Source organism: Eucyclogobius newberryi, unplaced genomic scaffold (genome assembly GCF_026437365.1).
Source record: "Eucyclogobius newberryi isolate DKJ021-1_F unplaced genomic scaffold, fEucNew1.0.hap1 SCAF_2, whole genome shotgun sequence".
Classification (NCBI taxonomy): Eukaryota; Metazoa; Chordata; class Actinopteri; order Gobiiformes; family Gobiidae; genus Eucyclogobius; species Eucyclogobius newberryi.
The window spans coordinates 50,131,757-50,148,195 of NW_027315834.1; the positions used below are offsets into that span (position 1 = coordinate 50,131,757).

At 54.2% G+C, this 16,439-nt stretch overlaps 1 protein-coding gene across 1 annotated transcript; it reads left to right on the forward strand.

The window, feature by feature from the left end:
• Positions 1–5,728: 5,728 nt before the first annotated feature.
• On the forward strand, positions 5,729–16,234 carry rint1 (RAD50 interactor 1). The gene is made up of 15 exons (XM_072453378.1): positions 5,729–6,024; positions 6,153–6,278; positions 6,433–6,548; positions 7,935–8,108; positions 8,316–8,456; positions 8,547–8,682; positions 8,800–8,910; positions 9,044–9,269; positions 9,766–9,903; positions 9,974–10,068; positions 12,832–12,936; positions 13,026–13,246; positions 14,293–14,473; positions 14,730–14,848; positions 15,762–16,234. Exons 1-15 carry the CDS (start codon positions 5,743–5,745, stop codon positions 16,042–16,044), a joined length of 2,454 nt encoding a protein of 817 aa, XP_072309479.1. The 5' UTR covers positions 5,729–5,742; the 3' UTR covers positions 16,045–16,234.
• Positions 16,235–16,439: the final 205 nt, after the last annotated feature.

Sequence of the window (16,439 nt, forward strand, 5' to 3'; positions counted from 1 at the left end):
AAACGTAAAGGACTTTTCTGTTCTCTCGATCATAAAGTTTGATTTCATGAAGCTGGAGGATGTTCCACAACGTGAATGACACCGACCATGTCACCACCGACGTCACTAATGCCACACACACAACACACACAGAACACAACACACACAACACACGGAGAACACACAACACACACAACACAGAACACGCACAACACACACAACACGCACAACACACGCACAACCACGGACCACGGACAAGACCACGGTCGTGTTCTCGTCCGTGGTCTCATTCACGGTCGTGTTCTCATTGGTGGTCACGTTGGTGGTCTCGTTGGTGGTCACGTTGGTGGTCTCGTTGGTGGTCACGTTGGTGGTCACGTTGGTGGTCACGTTGGTGGTCTCGTTGGTGGTCTCGTTGGTGGTCACGTTGGTGGTCTCGTTCGTAGTCACGTTGGTGGTCTCGTTCGTGGTCACGTTGGTGGTCTCGTTCGTGGTCACGTTGGTGGTCTCGTTCGTGGTCATGTTGGTGGTCTCGTTCATAGTCATGTTGGTGGTCTCGTTGGTGGTCTCGTTCGTGGTCACGTTGGTGGTCTCGTTGGTGGTCACGTTGGTGGGCTCGTTGGTGGTCATGTTGGTGGTCACGTTGGTGGTCTCGTTGGTGGTCTCGTTGGTGGTCTCGTTCGTGGTCACGTTGGTGGTCTCGTTCGTAGTCACGTTGGTGGTCTCGTTCGTAGTCATGTTGGTGGTCTCGTTGGTGGTCTCGTTGGTGGTCTCGTTCGTGGTCACGTTGGTGGTCTCGTTGGTGGTCTCGTTCGTGGTCACGTTGGTGGTCTCGTTCGTAGTCACGTTGGTGGTCTCGTTCGTAGTCATGTTGGTGGTCTCGTTGGTGGTCTCGTTGGTGGTCACGTTGGTGGTCTCGTTGGTGGTCACGTTGGTGGTCTCGTTGGTGGTCTCGTTGGTGGTCACGTTGGTGGTCTCGTTCGTAGTCACGTTGGTGGTCTCGTTCGTGGTCACGTTGGTGGTCTCGTTCGTGGTCACGTTGGTGGTCTCGTTCGTGGTCATGTTGGTGGTCTCGTTCATAGTCATGTTGGTGGTCTCGTTGGTGGTCTCGTTCGTGGTCACGTTGGTGGTCTCGTTGGTGGTCACGTTGGTGGGCTCGTTGGTGGTCATGTTGGTGGTCACGTTGGTGGTCTCGTTGGTGGTCACGTTGGTGGTCTCGTTCGTAGTCACGTTGGTGGTCTCGTTCGTGGTCACGTTGGTGGTCTCGTTGGTGGTCTCGTTCGTGGTCACGTTGGTGGTCTCGTTCGTGGTCACGTTGGTGGTCTCGTTCGTAGTCATGTTGGTGGTCACGTTGGTGGTCTCGTTGGTGGTCTCGTTCGTGGTCACGTTGGCGGTCTCGTTGGTGGTCACGTTGGTGGTCTCGTTTGTAGTCATGTTGGTGGTCTCGTTCGTGGTCACGTTGGTGGTCTCGTTCGTAGTCATGTTGGTGGTCTCGTTGGTGGTCTCGTTCGTGGTCACGTTGGCGGTCTCCTTGGTGGTCACGTTGGTGGTCTCGTTCGTAGTCACGTTGGTGGTCTCGTTCATGGTCACGTTGGTGGTCTCGTTGGTGGTCTCGTTCGTAGTCACGTTGGTGGTCTCGTTCGTGGTCACGTTGGTGGTCTCGTTCGTGGTCTCGTTCGTGGTCACGTTGGTGGTCTCGTTGGTGGTCTCGTTGGTGGTCTCGTTGGTGGGCTCGTTGGTGGTCACGTTGGTGGTCACGTTGGTGGTCTCGTTGGTGGTCACGTTGGTGGTCTCGTTGGTGGTCTCGTTGGTGGTCTCGTTCGTAGTCACGTTGGTGGTCTCGTTCGTGGTCACGTTGGTGGTCTCGTTCGTGGTCTCGTTCGTGGTCACGTTGGTGGTCTCGTTCGTGGTCACGTTGGTGGTCTCGTTCGTAGTCATGTTGGTGGTCTCGTTGGTGGTCTCGTTCGTGGTCACGTTGGTGGTCTCGTTGGTGGTCACGTTGGTGGTCTCGTTGGTGGTCACGTTGGTGGGCTCGTTGGTGGTCACGTTGGTGGTCTCGTTCGTAGTCACGTTGGTGGTCTCGTTCGTGGTCACGTTGGTGGTCTCGTTGGTGGTCTCGTTCGTGGTCACGTTGGTGGTCTCGTTCGTGGTCACGTTGGTGGTCTCGTTCGTAGTCATGTTGGTGGTCACGTTGGTGGTCTCGTTGGTGGTCTCGTTCGTGGTCACGTTGGCGGTCTCGTTGGTGGTCACGTTGGTGGTCTCGTTTGTAGTCACGTTGGTGGTCTCGTTGGTGGTCTCGTTCGTGGTCACGTTGGTGGTCTCGTTCGTAGTCATGTTGGTGGTCACGTTGGTGGTCACGTTGGTGGTCACGTTGGTGGTCTCGTTGGTGGTCACGTTGGTGGTCACGTTGGTGGTCACGTTGGTGGTCTCGTTGGTGGTCACGTTGGTGGTCACGTTGGTGGTCTCGTTCGTGGTCACGTTGGTGGTCTCGTTGGTGGTCTCGTTCGTGGTCACGTTGGTGGTCTCGTTCATGGTCACGTTGGTGGTCTCGTTGGTGGTCTCGTTCGTGGTCACGTTGGCGGTCTCCTTGGTGGTCACGTTGGTGGTCTCGTTCGTAGTCACGTTGGTGGTCTCGTTCGTAGTCACGTTGGTGGTCTCGTTGGTGGTCTCGTTCGTGGTCACGTTGGTGGTCTCGTTCGTGGTCACGTTGGTGGTCTCGTTGGTGGTCTCGTTGGTGGTCTCGTTGGTGGTCTCGTTGGTGGTCTCGTTCGTGGTCTCGTTGGTGGTCTCGTTGGTGGTCACGTTGGTGGTCACGTTGGTGGTCTCGTTGGTGGTCTCGTTCGTGGTCACGTTGGTGGTCTCGTTCGTGGTCACGTTGGTGGTCTCGTTGGTGGTCACGTTGGTGGTCTCGTTGGTGGTCTCGTTCGTGGTCACGTTGGTGGTCTCGTTCGTGGTCACGTTGGTGGTCTCGTTGGTGGTCTCGTTGGTGGTCTCGTTGGTGGTCTCGTTGGTGGTCTCGTTGGTGGTCTCGTTCGTGGTCTCGTTGGTGGTCTCGTTGGTGGTCACGTTGGTGGTCACGTTGGTGGTCACGTTGGTGGTCACGTTGGTGGTCACGTTGGCGGTCTCGTTGGCGGTCTCGTTGGCGGTCACGTTGGCGGTCACGTTGGCGGGCTCGTTGGCGGTCTCGGTGGCGGTCTCGTTGGCGGTCTCGTTGGCGGTCACGTTGGCGGTCACGTTGGCGGTCTCGTTGGCGGGTCTCGTTGGCGGTCACGTTGGCGGTCTCGGTGGCGGTCTCGTTGGCGGTCACGTTGGCGGTCTCGTTGGTGGTCTCGTTGGTGGTCACGTTGGCGGGTCTCGTTGGCGGTCTCGTTGGCGGTCACGTTGGCGGTCTCGGTGGCGGTCTCGTTGGCGGTCACGTTGGTGGTCTCGGTGGTGATCTCGGTGGTGATCTCGGTGGTGGTCTCGGTGGTGGTCACGTTGGTGGTCACGTTGGTGGGCTCGTTGGTGGTCTCGGTGGTGGTCTCGGTGGTGGTCTCGGTGGTGGTCACGTTGGTGGGCTCGTTGGTGGTCTCGGTGGTGGTCTCGGTGGTGGTCTCGGTGGTGGTCACGTTGGTGGGCTCGGTGGTGGTCTCGGTGGCGGTCTCGTTGGCGGTCACGTTGGCGGTCTCGTTGGTGGTCTCGGTGGTGGTCTCGGTGGTGGTCACGTTGGTGGACTCGGTGGTGGTCTCGGTGGTGGTCTCGGTGGTGGTCTCGTTGGCGGTCACGTTGGCGGTCTCGGTGGCGGTCTCGTTGGCGGTCACGTTGGCGGTCTCGTTGGCGGTCTCGGTGGTGGTCTCGTTGGTGGTCTCGGTGGCGGTCTCGTTGGCGGTCACGTTGGCGGTCTCGTTGGCGGTCTCGGTGGTGGTCTCGGTGGTGATCTCGGTGGTGATCTCGGTGGTGATCTCGTTGGTGGTCTCGGTGGTGGTCACGTTGGCGGTCTCGTTGGCGGTCTCGTTGGCGGTCACGTTGGCGGTCACGTTGGCGGTCTCGTTGGCGGTCTCGGTGGCGGTCTCGGTGGTGATCTCGGTGGTGGTCTCGTTGGTGGTCTCGTTGGTGGTCACATATATTTTTGTCATGGCGGCGCTGCGTGTGACTTTGTGCTGACATGTAAGAGGCGTTTCTTTTCTCCGAACGGATTATCTTATCTTATTTTTCTGTAAACATTGTACATTGTACATATATGAAGTGCTTATTCTGACCACGATCTGCAGCGGTCAATGTGCTGCTTTTTGCCGCGTCCCAGAATGCAAAGCGGCAGACGAGTCGCATGTCAAACCGTCCAATGGAACGGGTCAAATGTACAGACTTCAAATTAAAGGTTTATTAGGGTTTTAAACTGACTCTGAGCTTTTATTTTACATGCATTAAATATTAGTGTTTCACCCACTCTAAACCGAGTCTAAACCGGGTCTAAACCGGGTCTAAACCGAGTCTAAACCGGGTCTAAACCGGGTCTAAACCGGGTCTAAACCGGGTCTAAACCGAGTCTAAACCGGGTCTAAACCGGGTCCAAACCAGGACTAAACAGAACTTCAACATCAGAGGGTCATAATCGATCCGGGGGATTTCAAAGTGTAAAAAATTCCACTTTTGAACACCAGGGGGCGTATTTCACAACAAGAGCAGTGTTTTTTCCAACAATTTGCTGAATGTCCTCCCCCTCTCTCAAACGGCCCCTCGGCCCCTGAAGATCTTCAGATGAATCCACGTTGGATCCTTTGACCCACCTTGACCCACAATGCACCTTGACCCACGATGCACCTTGACCCACAATGCACCTTGACCCACGATGCACCTTGACCCACAATGCACTCACACAATGTTCACTTTCATCTTTTGTTGACTTTATTCCAACAGATCAAATAATGAAACGTTCAGCACGTGACCAGTCTAACCTGACCACATGACCAGTCTAACCTGACCACATGACTGACCACATGACCAGTCTAACCTGACCACATGACTGACCACATGACCAGTCTAACCTGACCGCATGACCAGTCTAACCTGACCGCATGACCAGTCTAACTTGACCACGTGACCAGTCTAACCTGACCGCATGACCAGTCTAACTTGACCACGTGACCAGTCTAACCTGACCGCATGACCAGTCTAACTTGACCACGTGACCGGTCTAACCTGACCACATGACCAGTCTCATTCCCACTTAAAACCATTGTTTAAGTATAAACTAATAAAACAAAGTTATCCTGACTCGATGTGTTTGACGCCCTCGTTATCACTGTTATAATTAATACTGTGATTGTGACTAATACTGTGATTAATGTCATTAATCACAGTATTAGTCAGTATAAGTGCGGTTACAGTCTGATGTCGATGGCTCGTTACAGTTCAGTCTCAAGTGAAACCTACAACACCCTTTATCAAGAGGCTCCGCCCGGTCTCGATTCTCAGATTGAAAATGACTCTTGGATGAGAGTCCAGACTTTTCTTTTCTACAACGGACCCCTCCTGGACGAATGCGGAACTACACGACACATAATCACTTTATTAATCACATTTTTAATCGCATTAATAATATTATTACTTCTATAATTATATTTCACGGTCGAACGATTATTTTGGGCCTGAAATATGCAGAGACACGTCTTCGCCGCCAGGGGGCGATACTGCACCTTCACTGTGGAATAAGTGCGTGGCACTGTACGTCATGACGTAGGCACTGGACGTCATGACGTCATGACGTGAGCGCTGGGTAAAAACATGGCGGCGACAGCTCAAAGCAACATCACCACAACCATGAGCACAACTGACGTAAACATGGCCGAGGAGCCGCCGGATCAGACCCGGGACCAGAGCCCGGACCAGACCCGGGACCAGAGCCCGGACCAGACCCGGGACCAGAGCCCGGACCAGACCCGGGACCAGAGCCCGGACCTTGGCTTGGAGCTGCTCCGGAGCGAGCTGCCGGACCTGAAGTCCCTGCGCCGGGCTGGAGAGCTGCTGGAGCGGCTGCAGGAGGAGACGGAGGCGCTGCAGGAGCAGGTCAGTCACACTGTCCAGAACTTATGTCCAGAGCTTTAGACCTGACGCATGAATGATGTTTTATAATGACTGAGAGCGTGTGATGGTGACGGTTTCATCGCCATGGTAACGTGCTCTGTCCGCGTCAGGTCCGGACCGAGGCGGACGGTTTTCCTCCTCGAGTGTCGTCAGCGCTCAGAGCCGCGAAGGACGCGTCCGAGAAGAGCCAAGACCTGCTGAAGAGAGACGAGCAGGTCTCTGAAGATCTCAGCCAGGTGAGACACACCTGACCGGGACAGGACCGAGACGGGACCGGGACGGGACCGAGACGGGACCGGGACCTGGGACCGGGACCTAGGACGGGACAGGACCTGGACTGGACCGGGACCTGGACTGGATCTGGACCTCTTTCACATGTCCATGTCTCAGCACCTGGACACAATCCGTCCCTGCATGGACAGCTTTGGAGAGGCTTTTCTTCAGGTGGACGTCATCGAGAAACACATGAAGTATCTGCAGTGTCTCCAGCAAACGGAAGAACTCAGGTACTTTAAGAGGGGCGTGGCTAAAGCTAGTGTGTGTGAGGGGCGTGGCTAAAGCTAGTGTGTGTGAGGGGCGTGGCTAAAGCTAGTGTGTGTGAGGGGCGTGGCTAAAGCTAGTGTGTGTGTGAGGGGCGTGGCTAAAGCTAGTGTGTGTGTGAGGGGCGTGGCTAAAGCTAGTGTGTGTGAGGGGCGCGGCTAAAGCTAGTGTGTGTGAGGGGCGTGGCTAAAGCTAGTGTGTGTGTGTGTGTGTGGGGCTTGGCTAAAGCTAGTGTGTGTGAGGGGCGTGGCTAAAGCTAGTGTGTGTGAGGGGCGCGGCTAAAGCTAGTGTGTGTGAGGGGCGTGGCTAAAGCTAGTGTGTGTGAGGGGCGCGGCTAAAGCTTGTGTGTGTGAGGGGCGTGGCTAAAGCTAGTGTGTGTGAGGGGCGTGGCTAAAGCTAGTGTGTGTGTGGGGCTTGGCTAAAGCTAGTGTGTGTGAGGGGCGCGGCTAAAGCTAGTGTGTGTGAGGGGCGCGGCTAAAGCTAGTGTGTGTGTGAGGGGCGCGGCTAAAGCTAGTGCGTGTGAGGGGCGTGGCTAAAGCTAGTGTGTGTGAGGGGCGTGGCTAAAGCTAGTGTGTGTGAGGGGCGTGGCTAAAGCTAGTGTGTGTGAGGGGCGTGGCTAAAGCTAGTGTGTGTGAGGGGCGCGGCTAAAGCTAGTGTGTGTGAGGGGCGCGGCTAAAGCTAGTGTGTGTGAGGGGCGCGGCTAAAGCTAGTGTGTGTGAGGGGCGCGGCTAAAGCTAGTGCGTGTGAGGGGCGCGGCTAAAGCTAGTGCGTGTGAGGGGCATGGCTAAAGCTAGTGTGTGTGAGGGGCGCGGCTAAAGCTAGTGTGTGTGAGGGGCGTGGCTAAAGCTAGTGTGTGTGTGAGGGGCGTGGCTAAAGCTAGTGTGTGTGAGGGGCGCGGCTAAAGCTAGTGTGTGTGAGGGGCGTGGCTAAAGCTAGTGTGTGTGAGGGGCGCGGCTAAAGCTTGTGTGTGTGAGGGGCGCGGCTAAAGCTTGTGTGTGTGAGGGGCGTGGCTAAAGCTAGTGTGTGTGAGGGGCGTGGCTAAAGCTAGTGTGTGTGAGGGGCGTGGCTAAAGCTAGTGTGTGTGTGTGTGTGGGGCGCGGCTAAAGCTAGTGTGTGTGAGGGGCGCGGCTAAAGCTAGTGTGTGTGAGGGGCGCGGCTAAAGCTAGTGCGTGTGAGGGGCGTGGCTAAAGCTAGTGTGTGTGAGGGGCGCGGCTAAAGCTAGTGTGTGTGAGGGGCGTGGCTAAAGCTAGTGTGTGTGAGGGGCGTGGCTAAAGCTAGTGTGTGTGAGGGGCGTGGCTAAAGCTAGTGTGTGTGAGGGGTCTCATCGGTCAGGGGTCTCTTGTGTGTTTCAGCTCGTTGGTCCAGCAGTGTCTCATGACCAACAGCGTGTGGGACGCTGTCTCCGCCGTGGACAAAATGGCGGCTCTGGTCGTGGGACTCAGAGAGTCCAGATGTTCTCACCTCCTGAACTTCCTGCAGCAGACACTCCAGTTCTGGCACAAGATCCTCAAAGATCGTCTCACCAGGTGTGACCACGACCACCGCGACCACCACGACCGTGACCACCACAACCGCGACCACCACGACCGTGACCACCACAACCGCGACCACCACGACCGTGACCGCGACCACCACGACCGTGACCACGGCCACCGTGACCACGACCGCCGCGACCGTGACCAGACCACAAACGTATATATTATATTTCATATTCATATTTCTCGTCTTTGCAGTGATTTGGAGGCGGTCCTGGCGGCGCTGCACTGGCCCATTCTCGCTCCTCCCACTCAGACTCTGACGGTTCCTCCAAACGCCGGGGAACTGTCCGCTCAGCTCGAGGCGTTGGTTTCACAGCTGCTGGCGCTGCAGAACTCGTATCCTTTGTTCCAGCGTCTGCTCGAGCCGCTCGCCGCTCGTTTGTGAACCGTCTGTGGTGTTTTTCCCTCACATCTTCATAAACTCAGGGACGACATCATTACCCAGGGTTCCGCGGGGCGTAAACAGGAAGTGTGTCTCCCGCTCCAGATCATGCTGCTGCCGCTCGCCAAAAGGTTCAAGTTCCACTTCTACGGGAACCGACAAACCAACTCTCTGAGCAAGGTCTGGACCGTTCTTCTGCCTCGCCAGGAGCTGCACTGACCATGGTCTTTGCTCCAGATGTTCCTCTCGCCGTCTCTTCTTCTGGTAAAGGTTCTGCTCTGGTTCCTCTGTCCTCAGCCCGAGTGGTACCTGACTCAGGTTCTGGTGTGGCTCAGTCACAGCTCTGCCTTTCTGGAGGAGAAGATCCAGCCGGTTCTGGACCGAGCTGGGGCCGGAGTCAGTGCCAAGGCGAGTCCACGAATCCAGGATCTGAACCCGACCTGGAGTTTCACAGCTGCAGCAGCAGAAGGTTCTGACTGTCCTGCTCTGGTCCTGCCCTGGTCCTGATATGGTCTTCTCTCTGGTTCCTCTCCGGTTCCAGGTGGACCTCGGCCGTGGTCTTCTGGCTCTGGTGCAGCTGAAGGTCCAGAGCCACGCGTCTCGGCTGCTCTACGACGACGCGCTTTTCTCACACCTGGTGGAGGAGGTTCTACACTTTGAGAAGGAGCTTCGAGGAGCTCACTCTCTCCCGCCGTCTGTGCCTGGACTTCTGCATCTGCTGCTGGAGGAAAACCTGCTGCAGAAGTGGCTCTCCATGGAGAAGAAGAGTGAGGACACACACCTGCATCACACAATGCTCCTGGAGATCCTCCACAATGCTCCTGGAGATCCTCCACAATGCTCCTGGAGATCCTCCACAATGCTCCTGGAGATCCTCCACAATGCTCCTGGAGATCCTCCACAATGCTCCTGGAGATCCTCCACAATGCGCCTGGAGATCCTCCACAATGCGCCTGGAGATCCTCCACAATGCTCCTGGAGATCCTCCACAATGCTCCCCAATGCTCCTGGAGATCCTCCACAATGCTCCCCAATGCTCCTGGAGATCCTCCACTCTTCATGTTAAAAAGCCTTTATTTGGTGCCTTGACTTCCATAATTTTCTTATAAAATGTATTTAATATATTTAACCCTCACCAAAGGTCAAGTCAAGAGAGGATGATGATGATGATGATGATGATGATGATGATGATGATGATGATGATGATGATGATGATGATGATGATGATGATGATGATGACGATAATGTCCTGGTCTGTTTCAGTGGCTCTGGAGAAAGTGGACTCCATGTTGTCCTCTGAAGGCTCCTGGACGTCTCAGTACAAAGACATCAGTGACGTGGACGAACTCAAGGCTCCAGACTGTGCTGAGACCTTCATGACCCTGCTGCAGGTCATCACAGGTGAGGACTGATCTGGGCGCCGGGTCTGGACCTGCTGTCTCATAATCCTGCTGTAATGCTCCGCCCTCAGACCGTTACCGTGGGTTACCGTGCGCCGCGGCTCAGCTGAAGTTTCTGGAGCTGCAGCGAGAACTCGTGGACGACTTCCGCATCCGACTCACTCAGGTCCGAACATTTGACCTTGTGATGAAGCGTGATCGTGATGAAGCGTGATCGTGATGAAGCGTGATCGTGATGAAGCGTGATCGTGATGAAGCGTGATCGTGATGAAGCGTGATCGTGATGAAGTGTGATGAAGCGTGATCGTGATCGTGATCGTGATGAAGCGTGATCGTGATGAAGCGTGATCGTGATGAAGCGTGATGAAGCGTGATCGTGATGAAGCGTGATCGTGATGAAGTGTGATGAAGCGTGATCGTGATGAAGCGTGATCGTGATGAAGTGTGATGAAGCGTGATCGTGATGAAGCGTGATCGTGATGAAGCGTGATGAAGCGTGATCGTGATGAAGCGTGATCGTGATGAAGTGTGATGAAGCGTGATCGTGATCGTGATGAAGCGTGATCGTGATGAAGCGTGATCGTGATGAAGCGTGATGAAGCGTGATCGTGATGAAGCGTGATCGTGATGAAGCGTGATCGTGATGAAGCGTGATGAAGCGTGATCGTGATGAAGCGTGATCGTGATGAAGCGTGATCGTGATGAAGCGTGATCGTGATGAAGCGTGATGAAGCGTGATCGTGATGAAGCGTGATGAAGCGTGATCGTGATGAAGTGTGATCGTGATGAAGCGTGATCGTGATGAAGCGTGATCGTGATGAAGCGTGATGAAGCGTGATCGTGATGAAGCGTGATCGTGATGAAGTGTGATGAAGCGTGATCGTGATCGTGATGAAGCGTGATCGTGATGAAGCGTGATCGTGATCGTGATGAAGCGTGATCGTGATGAAGCGTGATCGTGAAGAAGCGTGATCGTGAAGAAGCGTGATCGTGATGAAGCGTGATCGTGATGAAGCGTGATCGTGATGTGATGAAGTGTGATCGTGATCAAGATGAAGCGTGATCGTGATGAAGCGTGATCGTGATGTGATGAAGTGTGATCATGATCGAGATGAAGCGTGATCTTGATGAAGTGTGATGAAGCGTAATCGTGATGAAGTGTGATCGTGATGAAGCGTGATCGAGATGAAGCGTGATCGAGATGAAGCGTGATCGAGATGAAGCGTGATCGAGATGAAGCGTGATCGTGATGAAGCGTGATCGTGATCGAGATGAAGCTTGATCGTGATGAAGCGTGATCGAGATGAAGCGTGATCGAGATGAAGCGTGATCGAGATGAAGCGTGATCGAGATGAAGCGTGATCGAGATGAAGCGTGATCGTGATGAAGCGTGATCGTGATCGAGATGAAGTGTGATCGTGATGGATCGTGATGAAGCTTGATCGTGATGAAGCGTGATCGTGATGAAGCGTGATCGTGATTGTGATGAAGCGTGATCGTGATGAAGCGTGATCGTGATGAAGCGTGATGAAGCGTGATCGTGATGAAGCGTGATCGTGATGAAGCGTGATCGTGATGAAGTGTGATGAAGCGTGATCGTGATGAAGCGTGATCGTGATGAAGCGTGATCGTGATCGTGATGAAGCGTGATCGTGAAGAAGCGTGATCGTGAAGAAGCGTGATCGTGATGAAGCGCGATCGTGATGAAGCGTGATCGTGATGAAGCGTGATCGTGATGAAGCGTGATCGTGATGAAGCGTGATCGTGATGTGATGAAGTGTGATCGTGATCAAGATGAAGCGTGATCGTGATGAAGCGTGATCGTGATGTGATGAAGTGTGATCATGATCGAGATGAAGCGTGATCTTGATGAAGTGTGATGAAGCGTAATCGTGATGAAGTGTGATTGTGATGAAGCGTGATCGAGATGAAGCGTGATCGAGATGAAGCGTGATCGAGATGAAGCGTGATCGAGATGAAGCGTGATCGTGATGAAGCGTGATCGTGATCGAGATGAAGTGTGATCGTGATGGATCGTGATGAAGCTTGATCGTGATGAAGCGTGATCGAGATGAAGCGTGATCGAGATGAAGCGTGATCGAGATGAAGCGTGATCGAGATGAAGCGTGATCGTGATGAAGCGTGATCGAGATGAAGCGTGATCGTGATGAAGCGTGATCGTGATGAAGCGTGATCGTGATGAAGCGTGATGAAGCGTGATCGTGATGAAGCGTGATCGTGATGAAGCGTGATCGAGATGAAGCGTGATCGTGATGAAGCGTGATCGTGATGAAGCGTGATGAAGCGTGATCGTGATGAAGCGTGATGAAGCGTGATCGTGATGAAGCGTGATGAAGCGTGATCGTGATGAAGCGTGATCGAGATGAAGCGTGATCGTGATGAAGCGTGATGAAGCGTGATCGTGATGAAGCGTGATGAAGCGTGATCGTGATGAAGCGTGATGAAGCGTGATCGTGATGGATCGTGATGAAGCGTGATGAAGCGTGATCGTGATGAAGCGTGATCGTGATGAAGCGTGATGAAGCGTGATGAAGCGTGATCGTGATGAAGCGTGATCGTGATGAAGCGTGATCGTGATGAAGCGTGATGAAGCGTGATCGTGATGAAGCGTGATGAAGCGTGATGAAGCGTGATCGTGATGAAGCGTGATGAAGCGTGATCGTGATGAAGCGTGATGAAGCGTGATGAAGCGTGATCGTGATGAAGCGTGATGAAGCGTGATCGTGATGAAGCGTGATCGTGATGAAGCGTGATGAAGCGTGATGAAGCGTGATGAAGCGTGATCGTGATGAAGCGTGATGAAGCGTGATCGTGATGAAGCGTGATGAAGCGTGATGAAGCGTGATGAAGCGTGATGAAGCGTGATCGTGATGAAGCGTGATCGTGACATGGCGTGTGGTTTTTGCAGGTGATGAAGGAGGAGTCCCGGGCGCCGCTGGGGGCTCGGTATTGTGCCATCCTCAACGCGGTGAACTACATCTCCACCATCTTGTGCGACTGGGAGGACAACGTGGTACGCAGTGACCTCTGACCTTCAGTGACCTCTGACCTTCTCACGTGGCCCTACTCGAGCACAGACTGAATCTTCTCTGTCGTGTCCAGTTCTTCCTGCAGCTGCAGCAGGCCGCCGTGTCTCTGGGCGACGACGGCGTTCTCCAGGGCCTGGACATCACTGACCTCGGCCGCTTGGCGTCTCTGGAGACGTCTCTGTTCCAGGGCCTGTTGGCGCTTTTGGACCGGCTCAAAACGGACATGACGGGACGACTCCTGGACGCCATCATGAGAGAGGTGTCTGAGAAGGCCCGACCCTACCGCCAAGACCGGTGAGAACCTGTGAGGGACGTGTGGGGGACGTGTGAGGGACCTGAGGGGGACGTGTGAGGGACCTGAGGGGGACGTGTGAGGGACCTGAGGGGGACGTGTGAGGGACGCGTGAGTGGGGGACGCGTGTGGGGGACGTGTGGGCGACGCGTGTGTGTGCCACGCCCACCCTGTGAAAGTGGGGGTGTAAACAGAGGCTGGCCATGTCTCAGCAGTGTTTGAAGCTAACCGAGCCTAAATTGCCGCGATGTTCAGGAGCTCAGATGTTCAGGAGGTCAGATGTTCAGGAGGTCAGATGTTCAGGAGGTCAGATGTTCAGGAGGTCAGATGTTCAGGAGCTCAGATGTTCAGGAGCTCAGATGTTCAGGAGGTCAGATGTTCAGGAGGTCAGATGTTCAGGAGCTCAGATGTTCAGGAGGTCAGATGTTCAGGAGGTCAGATGTTCAGGAGGTCAGATGTTCAGGAGGTCAGATGTTCAGGAGCTCAGATGTTCAGGAGCTCAGGAGGTCAGATGTTCAGGAGGTCAGATGTTCAGGAGCTCAGATGTTCAGGAGGTCAGATGTTCTGGAGGTCAGATGTTCAGGAGGTCAGATGTTCAGGAGGTCAGGTGTTCAGGAGGTCAGGTGTTCAGGAGGTCAGATGTTCAGGAGGTCAGATGTTCAGGAGGTCAGATGTTCAGGAGGTCAGGTGTTCAGGAGGTCAGGTGTTCTGGAGGTCAGATGTTCAGGAGGTCAGGTGTTCAGGAGGTCAGGTGTTCAGGAGGTCAGGTGTTCAGGAGGTCAGGTGTTCAGGAGGTCAGGTGTTCAGGAGGTCAGGTGTTCTGGAGGTCAGGTGTTCTGGAGGTCAGATGTTCTGGAGGTCAGGTGTTCAGGAGGTCAGGTGTTCAGGAGGTCAGGTGTTCAGGAGGTCAGGTGTTCAGGAGGTCAGGTGTTCAGGAGGTCAGGTGTTCTGGAGGTCAGGTGTTCTGGAGGTCAGGTGTTCTGGAGGTCAGATGTTCTGGAGGTCAGATGTTCTGGAGGTCAGATGTTCTTGTGTTTCTTGAGGGCAGGTGGCTGTCGTTGGCGTCGCAGCAGGATCACACCGTCATGTCCTTGTCCTCCTCGGCGTGTCCCATGATGCTTTGCGTGAGGGACCGCCTCCTGCAGCTGCACACGGCCCTGAGTCTGCCCCTTTTCCAGGTCACATGGCAGGGCCTCGCCGAGCGGCTCGACGCCTTCATCTACCAGGAGGTAAACCGGGTCAGGATCGGGTCTGGACCGGGTCAGGACCGGGTCAGGACCGGGTCAGGACCGGGTCAGGACCGGGTCAGGACCGGGTCTGGACCGGGTCTGGACCGGGTCAGGACCGGGTCTGGTCTGAACCGGGTCTGGTCTGGACCGGGTCTGGACCGGGTCTGGACCGGGTCAGGACCGGGTCTGGTCTGGACCGGGTCGGGTCAGGACCGGATCAGGACCGGGTCTGAACCGGGCTCTCCTGCTGTTCCAGGTCATCCTGTGTAATCACTTCGGAGCCGGGGGCGCGGCTCAGCTCCAGTTCGACATGAGCAGGAACATGTTCCCTCTGTTCGGACTTCACTGCAAACGCCCCGAGAACCTCTTCAAACAGTGAGTGTCAATCTAAAGCCTCTGGTCAAACATGTTTTTCATCAACTTTCATGTATTTGACTCTTTTCACTCGCTCTTGTTTCATAAAGCAGGGGGCGGAGACAGGGGGTAGGGGGACGCGTCAAACGGTTAGCACTAGCTCATATATGAGACTAGCTCATATATGAGCTAGTCTCGTTTGACCCTAACCCATATTATGGCGGCCCCTCGTGGCGGCCCCTCAGGTTTTTGTGGGGCCCGGGAGCAAACGTGGTGCGGACCAGTGGTTGGGGACCTCTGGGTTTGGGGTTTAACCCAGACCCAAGAGAGAACATTCTTGCCTGGTGTGTAGTGACTGCCTTTTAGCCTTCTTGTGTTAGCATTAGCTCTGATGTTAGCATTAGCTCTGATGTTAGCTCTGATGTTAGCGTTAGCTCTGATGTTAGCGTTAGCTCTGATGTTAGCGTTAGCTCTGATGTTAGCGTTAGCTCTGATGTTAGCTCTGATGTTAGCATTAGCTCTGATGTTAGCGTTAGCGTTAGCTCTGATGTTAGCGTTAGCTCTGATGTTAGCATTAGCTCTGATGTTAGCGTTAGCTCTGATGTTAGCTCTGATGTTAGCATTAGCTCTGATGTTAGCGTTAGCGTTAGCTCTGATGTTAGCGTTAGCTCTGATGTTAGCATTAGCTCTGATGTTAGCGTTAGCTCTGAGACATAAACACTTCAGAAACACGAAGGTTTCACGTGGGACGTAACAGTCTGAACCTGGTGGGACATGGACACGTCCTCAGGGACACTTTGTCCAGGAGGCTCCAGAACATATGAACAGCGGCTCTACTCTGAGCACCTCCTTGTGTCCTGGACCTGGTCCTTTGGGTCATTAAGCTCCTGAAGCTGCTTCAGTTCAGATCTTCAGAGCCTGTGTGTGTCCACAGTGTGAAGGAGGCGTGTCTGGTGCTGACCCTCAGCGTGGGCTCCGCCCTCCTGCTCCGAGACCTTCTCCAGGACCAGGACCAGGACCAGGACCAGGACCAGGACCAGGACCAGGACCAGGACCAGGACCAGGACCAGGACCAGAACCAGAACCATGGACGCTCTGGACCAGCAGGACTCGCCCCGTCGCCTCAGGCAGCGCTGAACGAGCTCGGAGTCTTCTGTTTAGCTCCAAGAGACGTGGAGATCCTCCTGAGCCTGAGGGCCACATGGCCCGGGCAGTGAAGACCGGGGCCAGACTCTGTGACTTTATGATGATGGAATAAAATATAAATAGAATATAAGGTTTAATTTTAATCATGAAAATGTTCATCAGAAACAGCTTTTTTTATTTTTTTTAATTTTTTTAATTTTTTTTCAACACACACAATCACACACACACACACACAAACACACACACAAAAACACACACACACACACAAACACACAAACACACAAACACACACACACACACACAAAAACACACACACACAATCACACACACACACACACAAAAACACACACACACAATCACACACACACACACACACACAAACAAACACACACACTGGACATTTTCCCATCAATTTAATTTTCTTTCAATAGTGCCACGATTTGACTCAGTCACTGCTGTGGTCACT